At 32.6% G+C, this 17229-nt stretch overlaps 1 protein-coding gene across 1 annotated transcript in view; it reads right to left on the bottom strand.

Annotated features, from left to right (window-relative positions):
* Positions 1 to 17229, bottom strand: part of LOC132736103 (uncharacterized) — a 31657-nt gene that overhangs the window by 3319 nt on the left and 11109 nt on the right. Inside the window, exons 7-13 of the mRNA XM_060723183.1 lie at positions 6647 to 6698; positions 4768 to 4879; positions 3914 to 4003; positions 2683 to 2749; positions 2011 to 2089; positions 1347 to 1395; positions 395 to 510 (exon numbers count right to left, since the gene is read on the bottom strand). Of these exons, the coding sequence (XP_060579166.1) occupies positions 395 to 510; positions 1347 to 1395; positions 2011 to 2089; positions 2683 to 2749; positions 3914 to 4003; positions 4768 to 4879; positions 6647 to 6698 (565 nt within the window). The remainder of the gene's footprint in view (positions 1 to 394; positions 511 to 1346; positions 1396 to 2010; positions 2090 to 2682; positions 2750 to 3913; positions 4004 to 4767; positions 4880 to 6646; positions 6699 to 17229) is intronic.

Raw genomic sequence — 17229 nt, 5'->3', positions numbered from 1 at the left:
AAATCCAAGGAAACAAAAATCCATATTTCAGTCTTTCAGCAGTGAGTTCGAATCCAAGTTATAGCCAAAATATACATGTGAGTGGGTCATTTAGACTTACTTCCACCTTACATAATGCAATATGAGTAATCTATTGCCTATTGATCTGCTTTACAGTAAAACAGAAAAATTGCTGTATCACCTGTTTTGCAGTTAAAGTGCCAGTTGATACACCTAATCAATTATATATATACTAACAATATGTATATGTAATTAAATTATCTTAATATTATCATCCAAAATTAAACTGGTCATAAGTTTGTAACCTTTTTCATCTTCCTATCTGAAAGCTTTGTGACTGTAAAAGATAAAAATAAAAAAAATGATATTGAAATATTACCAGTGAAACAATTACCGGTACTGTGTGAGTCTTTAATGTCAAAAGATTCCACCAGAGGTCTCCTGACCGAGCCAGATTTAGTTATAGTGCTGAACACAGGCAATCTGGTAGGTGTAGCACTTCTAGGAGCACTGCAATACAGAATCGAATCACAGTTACATACCATTTGATGGTTGCCTTTACAAGGTTATCAATATTCAACAAGTTACTGTCAAACTTGTACTAAAGGACCAACTCTTTTTAAAGACCTTACAAAAAAACTGTCACAAAAGGCCATGAATTTTATATTTATTTTCCAATCTGAACAATGCAGCGAAAAAAGACATGCATTGAGATGTTACAATTTCTACTTCAGTTTGATAGTTACCTCTTGATCTGTAGGTCCTTCTACAGTTCAACACATATGACCATATTGTTATAAATGTTCATACAACAATGTTCAAGGAATCAAGTAGGATTGTTAATGATTTCAAACAAAATACAATGGTATTTATTTTTTTACTGACTTTGAAAAATATGGCAGCATTTTTTGCACAAAATCAAGTGGTGAAAAAATTATATCTCAAGCTCATATGAAAGAAAACTACCACTAAAAAAGTTCATGATTGAAAATATCTATCTTTTCCTGTAAGAGAGATTGCCAGGGTTGGACTGAGAGACATAAAGTATAGGCAACTATATTTCATAGTTCATTTGCAGTATGATTAAACTCCTGTGTGATTATTCTATACCATATGATCATGGTCACATGGTTCAAGGTAACAAAGTTGACAACTTCAGCTTTATGCTTGCAGACACCCTTTGAAAAGTTACCTATAAATTATATATCTCCCCTATGCAATTTTTGTCCACTTAAATAATATACAACATATAACATGAAAATAGTGTACAAAAAGTGTCAGTGTATAATAAACAGTAATATCTTGAAATACAACACAACAAACAATAAAATATCTTATATTATTACTTTTGCTTCAAGAGTTTCAGCAACTCATCGTGGGTCTCTTTCAAATAATCTGAAATACAGGAAATATAAAGTATGAGCATTTTCTTGTCTTCAAATCAAAAATACATTCATCATTTATATGTTTAAACTTAGAAGTGAAGTTCCATGTAAAGTCTTTTTTTATTTTTACTTTATTTTATTTTTCTATTTATATTATTTTTTAAGTCAGTCAACATTGTGAATGTTATATGGCAATTTTCAGGCCTATCTTGTGGTGGCAACCCACATACTCTTTGGTGCATTATTTCAGACACAACCGTCTGAGTAGAACAACCAACCTTTCGTAACCTAGTGGGTTGAGGTTCCTAACAAGAATACAAAGTTCCTGATGGGATTTAAGTTCATATCATTCTGTATCTGTAATTTGGCAGATTGCAGTTACATGTGTTCTATGCAGTTTATAACTAGGTTTCAATTCCTATAACTTCACATTATATATCATATGAATTATACTGGAATGCAAATGACATTTTAACTTTTTATCTTGAACAAAAACTAAGTAGAGCATTCAATGGCATGGACAGATTCTTGGTCAGAATACCAAGCATTCTCTATAATGAGCTATATATTAGTAGAACATTATTTTGAAGTATTCAAATCAAAAGCTTGTTGAACATTACTTTACCTCTTCCGGGATATAGTGTTCTTGTATGATACTTGAGTGTTACCAACAATGAAGCTACAGTTTCCCCCACAGGTAATGTCTGAAAAAGAAAAAAAATCACTTTTCCTTACAAAAATAATACAAGTGTCTGATGTATGTATTTATTTCACAATGTGAAAAGTACAATAATATTTAAAGTGAAGAGCACTATGATCAAATGAATACCATGCCCTTGTGTGTGATCCTGACTTTAAACCAATGACCTATAATTGGGTCTTGAGGATAGAGTTCATCATGGTGCATGCACATGTAATGTTTGGAGGCTGTAGGTGCAAGGACTTGCATGTTCTGGTCAAGGTTAAAGTTTTGTGTAACATTAAGGAAAATAGTTTTATTGTTTTATGCCAAGAAACTGTACTCTTTTTTTTTTTTTAAAGAAAACTATAAATGCTACAGACACATTCTTTTAGAGAAGAACTGTTTAAGATAGCAGACCACCAAGCATCCATCTAAAAATGTCCAATAAGGTCAGCCTGAACATTTCAAATGAAAGATTGTAGCACAAACAAGTGAAGTATAAAATTATAATTTTTTCAACAGAGTGCCCTTTGATATGAGTGCACTTTAACAGTAACAAAATTCATGTAATGTGTCAATTACATCTACTTTTCTATGTCATCTTATACATTTTACCTCTGGAAATTTTCCACTTCCAACACCACTTTGATTTTGCCTATCTTTAACACTCTCCGCACTACTCCTGAAATATAATCACACAGATTTCTTGATAAAATGTTACATCTCGTATTTAAATTCCCATTTGATTAACTTTGTCTTAAATGGACTTATCCCCTTTTCAATCAGAATAATACTATTCATCATTTTTTGGGAAAATGTCAAAATATGACTAAATAGCAAACAGTGCAGACCATGTGTCATCTGATCTTTGTCTGCACTGGTCGCATGGGTAACCGCCAGCAGTATAATAGGGTTCATCACTTATATAGTCTTTTTTTTTGTCTAGAACTGTTTATAACTAAGAAGAGACACAAAATTTTCAGTATATACAACCAGTCAAGTTAGGTACAATTTTGGAAATTGTAATATGATAAAGTATAAGGAACTTAGTCCCATGTAGTTTGATAGTTAAGGTCATTGATTTCAAATCACTTTGCTCCTTTAAACACTTGGTTGGAATCCCACCAGGGACTTTAGAAACTTTCATGTGAGGCAGCTATCCAAGTAGCTTATGAAATGTCAGTGGTTCTACTTGGTGCCTGCTCATGCCTGAAACATTTCAGGAAGAATCATCACTTGAGGTCTTCTTTCACCAGAATGCTTGAAAGCCACTATAAGACCTTTAAAGTGTCAGCATGACCACACAAATCATATATGAGGAAGCTATCCAGCCAGCTAAAGGAATGTTAGGTAGTTCTACTTAAGTAGTATTCTACTTTAAGTAGTACTTCAGGCTAAGTGAAGGACAAAGTTTATCTCATCATTAAATATGGCATTATTATGCATAGTATATATAATAAGTAAAAAATATACCTGTAATTGTATCATGACAACATTACATGACAAATATGATTATCAAATATTTATACAAAACAAATATGATTATCAAATATTTATACAAAACAAATATGATAATCAAATATTTATACAAAACAAATATGATTATCAAATATTTATACAAAACAATTATGATTATCAAATATTTATACAAAACAAATATGATAATCAAATATTTATACAAAACAAATATGATAATCAAATATTTATACAAAACAAATATGATAATCAAATATTTATACAATCAAATATTAATACAAAGTTTTTTATACATAAGGCAGACATAGTGTTTATTTTCTCATTCCCTGGCATTTGTACTTGATTTACTATAAAAGAAATAAAGACTTACGGCACAGAGAACTGGGGCCTCATATCTATAGAAGCTGGTGTCAGTGACTTCTTTTCAGAACTACCAGCTCTTACTCTACTCAAAACCAACCTGAGATAATTAAATAGCATGATGATATTTTTGTGCTAGATAATCTATGGCACTATTACAAATGTAAGCATACCAGCACCAATAAAATGATACTGGTATTACAACAACATTTGAAACTACATTCAATGCTCATGTTAGACAGGGGCAATTAAAATTGCCGTTTCATTTTTAAGTGCTATAAAGCAGTTTCAAGTTAATATGCTTGCTATATAACACACTAAAGTGTAAAAATTGCAGCATTAACAGCAGGTAGAGCACATGTAAAGATGGATATTTTCTCACTTCAAAGTGAGGAAGAAGAAGAACATGATAATACATATCTAGCATCAGTTTGTGGTAGTATATGCATGATTCTCACACCAGTACATTTTCTAATTTTGTGCAGATTCTTTATCTTTTGAAAAAAAAAAAAAAATACCCCTATGTCATACATGTGAACTCTCCCACTTTTAGCGAGAGACTCCCACTTTCTGCAGCCATATTTTCAAAGATTTTTCTAAAAATAAGGGGTATTTTCATAAATTAAAGAAATCTCCCTCTTTTTGATGTAGGACTAGTCTTTCTACTTTGTTTATTGCAAATTTTAAAATCTCCCTCTTTTTGAAGAAAAATATCCCACTTGATCATCAAAAGAAGTTCACATGTATGCTAAATAACCCACCATGCTTTGTCTTTCTACATCTGTCAATTGTCAATTTCTAGATAATTAAAGTTAAGAAAAGTATTTCAGTAGGTTAAAGGTTTCAAATAAGTTAAAGTCCTACTTTTCAGCAACTTCAATATCTCCAGCCATATGTAGCTCAGCCTCTGCTTCTTCACTCATCTTTCTGATCTCTTCATCTGTCTGTTTGGAGATATGTTCTGGAACAACTATACCTGTTCATGAATTAGGAGCTATAAGTACATCTTTATTAACTAAAAGTTCTTAGTTTCTATGAATTATCAATTATTGGTAAATAAACTTGAACTGTAAGTAAAATATCTTGAACCATGTGTACATAATCTTGATGAATTTCAAGTACTAAATCTTTCCTTTGAATCTTTATGAAACTAAGTACTTTAAGTATATTGGTATATAATGAGTGGATTGAGCACAATTGCCATAAGTATTTCAAATACTGATGAATACAATAGAAATGTATCATTTGGATATTCCTAAACAATATTACTTGATAAAAAATATTGATAAAGTTTAATGTGATTTAGTATGAACATTTATATGATGAATAATAATATTTTGTTCTAAATATTTTATTATCTGCTATATGAATATTTGAATATGTGAAATATTGAATCATATATATCTCACATTTACCAATTACATCCATATATAATTCTTTGATGGTTTGTTGTTATGTGTGATACTAAATACTATCAATGTAATTATCTATTGCTATACAGATTTCCATTTTAGACAAATTCACTCAAAGTTCTCATCTTTATAAACTAAAAGCTCTTAATGTTTATGAATGATAAGTACTTGTACTTTATCTTTACGAACTGTAAATACTTATATAAAGGGAAGAAACTATGACAGAGGGGCATGATTTAATTTAAATGACCATCAACAAAAACTTCATCAGAAAGGTGAACCACCCCTATCGCTCTTGCTGCTAAGTGGGTTATGACAATAATTCAGTTTTTAATTAGAAAAGCGGAAGAAAAAGGGTATAGATTTACAAGTCCTATTCAATGTTGGTTAAAAACGAATTAACAATGAGTCTGATATTGTGCAAATGAAAAAATGTGGATGACATGGAGACTTCAGATGATAGACAAGAAATAAATCCTGAAAGTTCACATTAGAAATAACTGCTCAGGCAAGATATAAAAATTAAAAAATTTACCTTCAAAATTCATCTGCATTTAATATTTATTTCAAAATACAGTAGAAACCCTCAATTAAGACCACCATCGGGACTGATCTAAAGTGGTCTTAATTGCGGGGTGGTCTTAATTGTGAATATTCTTATTGCTTACATACTTTATGACCGTGGTCTATTTTAGTCATGTTATATGAACAAACAATATGTATATTAACAATATAAAAGTATGTTATAATATATAATCTGATCTAAATATATTTCTGAGAAATTTAACATTAAATTCTATTTGGTCTGATTTGAATATTAATTATTAAATGATAAATATAATTCACCTGTCAAATAAGAAATTAATTCTATACATAAAATAAATGTGCTGAAAGCAACATTAAACCACTCTAAAATTTACTTTCTCACCTTTTTTTCATACAATAACCCAAATAACAACAGTTGTTGACACCTTGTGAAATCAAGTGTCAAGCTTAAGAGCATTCAAGCAGATCATAACAAAATTTAAGATAAGATAGGTGTTGACTTTAATATCAGTGGTCTCAATAGAGGGGTCAAATAAAGAATAAAACAATGAATTGGGACTGAATCTGGTGGTCTTAAAAGTGGATAAGCGGGGTGGTCTTAATTCTGGATCATGTAACCATTGATATAAAGAGCAGAAAATTCTGTTCTTTTAAGAAATGGTCTTAATAGCTGGGTGGTCTTAATTCCGGGGTGGTCTTAAGTAGGGATTCTACTGTACTTCATTTGGAAGTATCTGTAAAATATTTTGAAAAGGTACAGAATAAGGCAACCAATGTTTTGTTACCTCTACTGGCCAGTTCACTCTTTGTTCCTGTTCTGATCAGTCCAACTTTTTGCTGAAAAAAAAAAAACACTAACAATATAATATTGATATAATGAGATATACCTAAATAATTTTCATCTATGCTGGTCCTTTAATTGCTGATAGTCTGAATGAAATTTCCCAATGAGATATATTCTATATCACACTAGTCCTTATTTAAAGGTTATGCAGCTATCATAAATTATTCAATATATCTGCATATATTTTTCCAATCTGTGCTCTATTATGCTGCTGATATTGAATGCTTTTGTGGGTCGTGTTGTCGGTAGCAGCAGCACGACAAAGCGCCAAAGGGCGATTTGTTCGGACTTTCATCTTGTTGCTAACGATGCATGCCAAATGGCGTGTTGTTGTGCGGCGTGTTGTTACGATGTCACATTGCCGCTCAGATCAAATCAAAGGATTGGCTTACAAATCAAGCGACAGGGGGATCCCTATCGCAACAACGCACCGCAAGACAATGCGCCATTTGGCATGCTTCGCTAGTGACCGCACAACAAGACTACAGTGCGGAAAGGGGCCTGTTTGGCGCATTTCGCTAGTGACAAGAAGAAAAGGCAATAACGATATAGATTGTGTTGTCGCTATCAAAAGTGTACCAAATCATCCACCATACTCTATGATATCTACTAATATTGACCATTGTATGAAGTTGTTTTGAATTCCAACCAGTACGTTTTAAGTTATGCTCCGGACAAGGAAAAGTATCAAAGGGCAATAACTCTGTATTTTGTCAAAATGGAGTTATGGCTCTTGTGCACTGCACTTCCTTTGAATGTCCTTGACAACTGTATGAAGTTGTACTGAATTCCAAACAGTAGTTTTTAAGTTATGCTCTGGACAAGGAAAAGTAACAAAGGGCAGTAACTCTGTAATTAGTCAAGATGGAGTTATGGTTCTTGTGCACTGCACTTCCCCTTATTGTGCTTGACCATTGTATGAAGTTGTTTTGAATTCCAACCAGTAGTTTTAAAGTCATGCTCTGGACAAGGAAAAGAAACAAAGGGCAGTAACTCTGTAATAAGTCAAAATGGAGTTATGGTTCTTGTGCACTGCACTTCCTCTCAATGTGCTGGACCATTGTATGAAGTTATAATGAATTCCAACAATTAGTCTTCAAGTTATGGTCCGGACAAAAGAAAGCAATGGAAAAGTAATAAAGGGCAATAACTCTGTAATAACTTAAGATAGAGTTATGGTTCTTATGCACTGCACTTCCTCTCAATGTGCTTGACCATTGTATGTAGTTATATTGTTTTCCAACCATTAGTCTTCAAGTTATGCTCCGGACAAAAAAAGAAGGCAACTGAAAAGCAACAAAGGGCAATAACTCTGTAATTACTTTAGATAGAGTTATGGTTCTTGTGCACTGCACTTCCCCTTATTGTGTTTGACAATTGTATGAAGTTGTTTTGAATTCCAACCAGTAGTTTTCAAGTTATGCCACGGACAAGGAAAAGTAACAAAGGGCAATAACTCTGTAATTAGTCAAGATAGTGTTATGTTTCTTACGCACTGCACCTCCTCCCAATGTGCTTGACCATTGTATGTAGTTATATTGAATTCTAACCATTAGTCTTCAAGTTATTCTCCGGACAAGGAAAATGCAACGGACAAAAAAAAAAAGCAATGGAAAAGCAACAAAGGGCAATAACTCTGTAATTACTTTAGATAGAGTTATGGTTCTTGTGCACTGCACTTCCCCTTATTGTGTTTGACAATTGTATGAAGTTGTTTTGAATTCCAACCAGTAGTTTTCAAGTTATGCCCCGGACAAGGAAAAGTAACAAAGGGCAATAACTCTGTAATTAGTCAAGATAGAGTTATGGTTCTTGTGCACTGCACTTCCTCTCAATGCGCTTGACCATTGTATGTAGTTATATTGAATTCCAACCATTAGTTTTCAAGTTATGCTCCGGACAAGGAAAATGCAACGGACGTCTGGACCGACCGACCGCCCGACCGACCAACCGACCACCGGGTGACTCCTATATACCCCCCAAACTTCGTTTTTGGGGGTATAATAAATACTGTACACTACAACAGGAAAATCTACTTACCAAATGAGTATTTATATATTCATGAATGGAATATTTAATCAAAAACTCCACAAACAAAACAGTATATATCGAAAGGCAAATTGGTTAAGGAACCCAAAATATAAGTTAAATCAGCATTTTTATTTTTCAGAAGTGACTGTGTTAAACATTTTCCTACTGTTAAATGTCACTCAAAAGTATATTACTCAATAATAAAAAGTTAATCATGAAACTGAAAAAATCAGTGTATTGAAAATACAGTAGAATCTCTACTAAAGACCACCTCGGATTTAAGATCAGTTTTTTAAAGAACGGAATTTTCTGTTCTTTATGTCAATGGTGACATGATCCAGAATTAAGACCACCTCACTTATCCACTTTTAAGACCACCAAATTCAGTCCCAATTCATTATTTTGTTCTTTATTTGACCTCACTATTGAGACCACTGATATTAAAATCAACACCTTCCTAGATCTTAAATATGTTGTTATGTTGTTATTATCTGCTTGATTGCTCTTCAAGGCATCATGACACTACATTTTATTTATAGAATACAAAATATTTACAGTATATGAAGCTTTGCAAAGTTCTTTCCTCATAACACAGCTACACTGCTATCATTTTCATATTTAACTTAATACAAAATACACAATGTTTGACATCCAAATCTTCTCTACATTAATGAATATTGTCCATGGGTTCCTTAGACATAAAAAGCTGTGAGAAATTTGCTCAGAACCCTTGACCTTGAAATTTGGTCTAGACCTTAAAGACACAGGTGCCTTAGAAATATGGATTAAAAATGTGATCTCAATTATTTGTCACCAGCATTATGTATATTGATAAACATTTGACCAAAAACACTGAAAATACAATAATTTGACCCTGAAGGTCAAATTCATTTATGAGTCAAGGTTGAATTCAGTTTTATCTTCTTAAAGTTCTTGGCTTACATGCTGTTTTGTTTAAGTATAAAGACAATCCATTAATAAACTTAAAAGACTTAAGGGTTTTTTTTGTCACAAAACATTTGTCTCCCACATAATATTATGTACTCTATGGATGGAACAGCTATGGAGGGCAATCATTGCCAAAATTCCAGACATGTAAAGTGTTCCTTTTGAAGATTACTTTTGAAAATGCAAACATGACTGTATGCCTAGCATTTTTTACTGTATCTGAGTATTTGAAATAATACACCTTTAATCTAATCTTTTACTCCAAGGTTCTCGTTTTTAAATGACAAGTTTACATATAGAACCAAACAACTGACCTCACATGAAAAAACAAAAACAAATTTACATGTTCGTGTCTTCCATTGCATATAATACATAAATAAGCAGGTTTGCACACTTACAGCCTGAGATAAGACAAATGTATGTACAATTGAAATGAAATGTAATTAAACTCTAATACAGAAAACAGAGTTTAAGAAAACATGTTTCCAGTTGTAGAACTACAAGAACACGTTAACCAAGTAACATTGTTTACATCGACAAAAGTAGATTCACAAAGTTAAACAATTTTAAGTCATGCATTATGCCCAACATGACATCCATCCCAGCTGATACCTCCCCACATAATAACTAAACCACCTCTATAGCGGTCATGCTCAGTAATATTTGCAGTCTGAAACCGTTAACCTCGTCTTCTCCAGACTCTAGCCTGCCTATCTGTGAAGTCTAGGCAGAATCTGGACTTGTCAGTGAACAAAACATGTCTCCAGTGTTGCATGGTTCACCATGTATGCTCCATGGTCCATTCCAAACGAGCCTGGCCATGTCGACGCATCAAGGGGATAGTACACAAGGTCTTCTCGACTGCAAATTACATTAATGCAGCCTTCTAAGTACCATCTGTGTGGAAACATGACCCCCTGCATCATTTGAAGAGAAGTTTCTGACGAAAACCTTGCATGACATGTCTGAATGACCAAAAACCGATCCTGAGCTGGTGTTGTGACCCTTTGCCTACCTCCAGCATGCCTGGGTGTACCATGTAGCTGGTATTTCTCCCAGGCTCTGGTGATGATGGTGTGGTGCACCAAGCGGCGCACCAACCTGGCAGAAGGTGGCCCCCTGCTGCACTATCCCTATAGCCCTCCATAACTTCTTCTCTCAAATGCCGCCTTATGTTAGCATTTGCCATATCAAGGTTACAGATGTAAGAAATGTAAGCCACTGAATAACAATAAGCCAGTAATGTTGCCGTATAACAAAAGACATGTGATTGTACACCCAATCAAAAACATGCAAATATTAAGGTACACGCTATACATGCTACCTAGACAAGTTGTAACGGATTAGTCAACATGGATTCATGTCAGGGGACCATCTCTAAACATTGCTGAATCAGAATTTTCAAAAATTTGAAAGAAATCTTTTTTATATTTTATAAAAATTAACTCATGGTGTTTAGCAAAAGTTGAGAAGTATATAAAAAAATCAGTTGAAGGACTGAAAGACAAATATTTAATAAAAATGGAATTTAGTAACATTTTCTTTTGATTTGATGGAGGGCAAATTTTGCCTTTATGGTGAAATTGATTTTTTTTTTGTTTCATTGACTGTTTGCAGATTCTTTCACTATATCCAGTTGGGCAAGCTCTGATATAATAAAATAATTTAATATAACAATAGAAACAAAAATTAACTAAATCATTTCAAATGTAAGAGAGAAAACCCATAAAAATTTACCCCAATTATCACAATATCCTATTCAGATATTTGAAAAGCACAATATTATCTCTGGCCTTCAAGGGAAGTCATACACTTAAAATATGAAATTTGATACTGGTACAGTATAAATTGATCAAATAAAGGCTGTAATACAACTGGCTTATTCTTGTTTCTTTATTCATGTTTCTATGTGCAGACTGTTTAGCTGTGACATATCAATAGTGATATTAAAGTGTTCTTTATTTATATTTTTGACAATACTGGTGAAACATGGATATTTTTTAAATCAGAATGTTAAAATTTTTTATATCAACAGTGTTGTTATTAAATCTGTACAAACTGCAAACTATAAATATTTTGGATTTTAAAAAAAACTAAAATAAAAAAGATTAACTTTCTAAATTCATTTACATGAACATTTGTATATAAAAATTCAGTTACAAGAAAAATCAGCATAAACAGAAAGAGAGTTCTTGAAATGGATTCAAGCCAAATAAGTTCAAATCTTGGAATTCATAATTCTGATAGAGAAGAACTTGCCATTTCGCCAGAAGATCATAATTCTGACAGAGAAGAACTTGCCATTTTAACTGGAGATCTAAAGCCTGGTAGAAAGGAACTGGACATTTTACCAGGAGATCTAAAGCAAGGAAAAGAAAAACAGAATGATCTTGAACACTACCTCAATGATGTGTATGATAAAGAATGTAAATTTACTATAGACCAAGAGGAAGTTCATTTTATTCAAAGAGGGATTGAAACTATAATGGAAAAGATTAGAAATATTATTTCCGAATATAAACTTGCAGAAAATCTGGATTATATAAATAAAATGGAGAACATTCAACTTCTTGAAGAAGAAGCATCAATCATCAAAGTTGGCAGTTTCTATGAAGGTACAAAGAATGGGTTTCCAGATGAATTTGATATTATCCTATCTGTAAACACTATAAAATTCAACAAACCAGATCAGATTTGTTACCCTGAATTTGTAGAATTATATGCTTTGCTTTCTATTATTCAACAATGTTTATTTATGCCAATTCTTAATATAATTGATTCAAGGACACAAGAAGTCTCTTCCATCTGTCACCAATCTGAGTGTTATGGGAAAATAGTTTTCATTGAAATAAAAGAAAGAAGAAGAAATTCAATTAAATTACTGTTCAAATACTGGCAGAAAACAGGTGGATACTTTGACATTCATGTAGACCTTGTTCCAGCGCTGAAAGTAATCAAACATAATCTAAAAGATATCGATAATTTCTGCGAGTTGGAACAGTTTTATAATGAAGTTATAAAAACTGGATATTATTTACTTATTGAAGACAAAATCTCTGTAACACCTACTGAGGTTCAATTTGTGAGAAATGTGTTGTCCAAAGAACATTTCAAGGCATACAGAGTTTTAAAATATCTAATAAATGGACATGTCTATACCGATGTAGTAGAATATACAGACAATCTAAATGAAATTGTACCTCCTTCTTGCCATGCTCTTAAGTTCCAGCTATCATCATACAAAATAAAGAAGGCAATTATCTATCATCATTATGACTGTACAAATGATGTAGCAAAAGGAATAGGAAATTGTGTAATAAATGTGTTGAACTTTCTTACCAATGCTGACCCACCATCAATACTCAAAGACAAACCTGACATCCATATCAAAAGTAACAAAATTGTTTTTGAAGAGCGTGAAAGAAAATATCTCCGGAAAATGATCAAGTCGTTATTAAAACTACAAAAATGCCGCAGATATCTGCTGTCCTACAGATATGATCGGTGCAAAATTAGAACAGTGGCAGAAAGATGGCAAGCATTTTACAAGAAATATGTCCTAGAGAAGAAGAACAAAAGAAGTATGCCAAAAAAATTAGCAGAAATGTTTACGTAGCTAGGATAAGAGAGAATTACTATAACATTATTATTAGTGTAGATTTACAAAATCTTACAAGGGCAGGTGTGGGGGGAGGGGGTGGTTTGGAGCACTTGTAATTGAAATCTTGCTAAAGGTCTCATCAACAGACGGTAGGATTTAGCTGTACAACACTAATTAAATATATGATGTACTATTTTCAAAGAAATACAACACTTGCATTCAGACCATAAATCTTTATTGTATGAATCACCAGATTTCCCTCCAAAACAATTCCATCCGAATAGATTTCTTACAGAATTTTATTCACTATTATTACTGGGGAATATGAGGTAAAATGTTATATAATTGTGGCATTGACCCAATTTTAAGAAATACTAATTAAGGGTAGGCCAGTGGTAGAGCATGGGCGGAGGCATTTAGGAAATGCAAATGCTTCTGGAATGTATAACATAACTGAGCATTCTACACGTCATGTATTTTTGGTTCTCATGGTGAAAATTTATCTTTCTGCAGAAGAGCTTAACTAGAACTATTGCGCCTGGAATGCGATTTCATACCCCCACCAATGTCCCTTGGACAGAAGACCAAACTTGGAAAAGGTGGTTTAAGGAATAAACTTTAGGGCACACAAATACATATAAATAAAAAGAAAAACCTCCGGTGAAAAAAAAAAAGACAAATGAAAGTAAGGTAAATTTAAATATATTTTCTCAAAATCATCGTTCGGGAAACATTTACAAAAAACCTTTCATTTTCCCAATGTAACTAAGACATTTTCTAAGTCAATTTTTGACCTTCAAGTTGTTGGCCTTGACCTTAAGCTTGCACAAGGTGAAGATGGTTCTGACAATTGCCCAAGTTGGGATGAACATTTTGAAGTAAAGTTTGAAGAAAATCCTTTCCATAAGTATAGAATTTATAGAGCGGACACCACATATTGTCTATATTGATTGTATTGTAAATTTTTTAAAGACTTAAAAAGGGGCATAACTTTGTTAAAATGCATTACAGAGTTATGAAACTTGACCTGCATATCTTAATTGTGACACTTCATATATATTTTAAGTTTCAAGCAAATACCTTTTCTAGTTTCAGAAATATTCAAATACATGTTAAAATTTAAGAATATTTTCTAAGTCAATTTTTGACCTTCAAGTGTGACCTTGACCTTAAGCCGGCAAAAGCCGGCAAATACCTGTGTTAGTTTCAGAATATTCAAGTACATGTTAAAATTTAAGAACATTTTCTTAGCACAAAGGTAACATAGATTCTACACATAACCTTGTTGAGGTGAACATTTGAGTAAAGTTTGAAGAAAATTCTTCTATTAGTATAGTTTATAGAGCGGACAAGACATATTGTCTAATATTTGATTGTATGTAAATTTGAAGACTTAAAAAGGGGCATGACTTTGTTAAAATGCATTACAGAGTTATGAAACTTGACCTGCATATCTAATTGTGACACTTCATATATATTTTAAGTTTCAAGCATATACCTTTTCTAGTTTTAGAAATATTAAAATACATGTTAAAATTTAAGAATATTTTCTAAGTCAATTTTTGACCTTCAAGTGTGACCTTGACCTTAAGCTGGCAAAAGGGTGACATGGGTTCAGCATATTACCTTGTTGAGGTGAACATTTGAGCCAAGATTGAAGAAAATCTTTCAATTAGTGTAGGACTTACAGAGCGGACACAACATACTGTCTAATATTTGATTGTTTGATATTTGACTTTCAATTGTGACCTTGACCTTGAGCTGACACATGGGCTACATGGGTTCTGCACATTTGCCTTGTTAAAGGTGAACATTCCAGCCAAGTTTGAAGAAAATCCTTCAATTGGTATAAGGATTTATAGAGGGGACAAGAAAATTGAGACGACGGACGGACGCTACAAAGCGAATCCATTATAGCCCCCCCCCCCCCCCCCCCAATTTTGTGGTGGGGTATAATGATGAAAACTCCTCCTTTTTCCAAAAAAAAAAGTCTATAATAATTTTTTGGGAGTAATTTGGGATTCCAACATGCCACAACTTGGGGGTTCCCAAGAGTTTTTCAACATACTTTTTAAGCCATCTTACTACTTTGTTTACATTTTAGGCCTATTTGTTCTGGAATTTCATTCATTAAACACATTTATGATCAGGGGGTAATTGGGAAATGTCACCTGTCATCATAGGAGGTCTGTACAACTAGAATTAAGAGATAAAACATGTCCTATCCTGTAAATCTAGTATGAAGTTGTACGAATTCAAAAAATTATAGCCTTCACACATTAAGATTTGCTTGTACATCTAATTTTTTTAATTGGTGTTGTACTTTGAAATCCTACCGTCTGTTGAGGCCTTAAGGTAGCACACCTCTAATGTGTACTATAAGGAACTGTAAATCTGACAAGGAAGCTGTTCTTAATTCCATAAAGAACACTGTCACCTGTGTGCAAAAAATTTATCAAATTTATCATACAGTTGGGACCTATTGACACTTTTCTGATTGTAAGCTTGGGTATTTGAAGGGCTCTTTTTCAGAAATTAGTTGACTCTAAATAATCTGTAATATCATCAGTCTGAAAAATGTTTTCCAACTGAGTACTTTTAAAGGAACAAATTGTAACATTCAGCAAACAAATTTCATGCAAATGACTTATTTTAAACACTTGTTTGACCATTTTCCTGCTTAGAGAGCAGAATTTTTTTTTAAATCTCTTAACTTTTCTTAATAAGGGCTGTTTTTAAAATTTACTAAAATTTTCTTTGAATTCTATTGGTTTATCTTGTAAAATATAAACCGCTTTTTCTGTGTAATTTTGATTTTATAGACTCTGAAAATATCAGGTACCATATTTTTGTCTATCAAATTTAGTACAATGTATTACTTAGCTACTAAATACCAATGATATTTATTTAAGATTAAACACTCATTACTTCTAGTCTATCTAAATACTGTTCAAGTCAAAGGCAATGTATTAGAAGTGTGATACTGTAATTCAACATTCTTCCTTTACATTTTGATTACTGTTTTCAAAATCATTATGATCATTCATTTTAATAAATTTCTACCTATGTTTCACATGTACATATTTTCATCACAAAAATGATTGTTTGGTTTAAACATATTTTATTTGATATATTTACATTATGATGAACAATATTTACACAATATATTAGGGTTTGGGCAGAAAGCTATGAAAGCTTATGAGTGTCCTGTCCCAGATATTTTGTTTAGTTCTGAATCTGTAGCAATGCAATATAAACATTTAGGGCAAAGATGAAATAAATCTATTTGAGAATAAATTGTTCAATAAGAACCATTAATGGACACTACTTCGCAAAATTTACCTTTTTAACAAGGTCACAATTTAGCTTTTAAGTGTTATAATAACTTCTTATGATGAATTATTTCATGACCATATTCAAAACACTCATATTACCCTCTGCAGATCCCAATTTTTATGCTTACACGGGTACATTGACGGCACAGTTTGTGAACATTATCTTAGTGAACCAACAAAAATATCTCAATTTGTATAAGTGTAGCCATACAAATTATTGTACCTTACAGAAACTTACAAATAGATCAAACAATGCCTGTAAATGTTATTGTTGTCATTTATGTGGAATTGTATCAGGAAATCAACACTGTACAATTATTAACTCTAGACTGAACCACTTTTATTCTGTCTGTAATTAGTGGTGGCATGGCTGAGTGGTTAACATGTCATACTAGAAATCTAAAGAAAGCTGGCTGTGTGGATTTAAACCCCGTCAGCGCAAGCCATTGTTTCTGTGAGCAAGAAAGTTGACACTGACATTGCTTAGTACTGGTTGGTTCCTGGAACGGATTCGAGAGTGTTTCAATATGCTTATAGGAACGGATTTGAGAGTGGTTCATAAGCTTAAAGCCTCCAACACAATCAAACTAAAATAATTTGGTATAAACT

Source organism: Ruditapes philippinarum, unplaced genomic scaffold (assembly GCF_026571515.1).
Source record: "Ruditapes philippinarum isolate M1 unplaced genomic scaffold, ASM2657151v2 ctg5773_1_1_1_1, whole genome shotgun sequence".
NCBI lineage: Eukaryota > Metazoa > Mollusca > Bivalvia > Venerida > Veneridae > Ruditapes > Ruditapes philippinarum.
The sequence above is the reverse complement of the archived record's forward strand: the minus strand, read 5'-3'. Positions and strand labels throughout refer to the sequence as shown.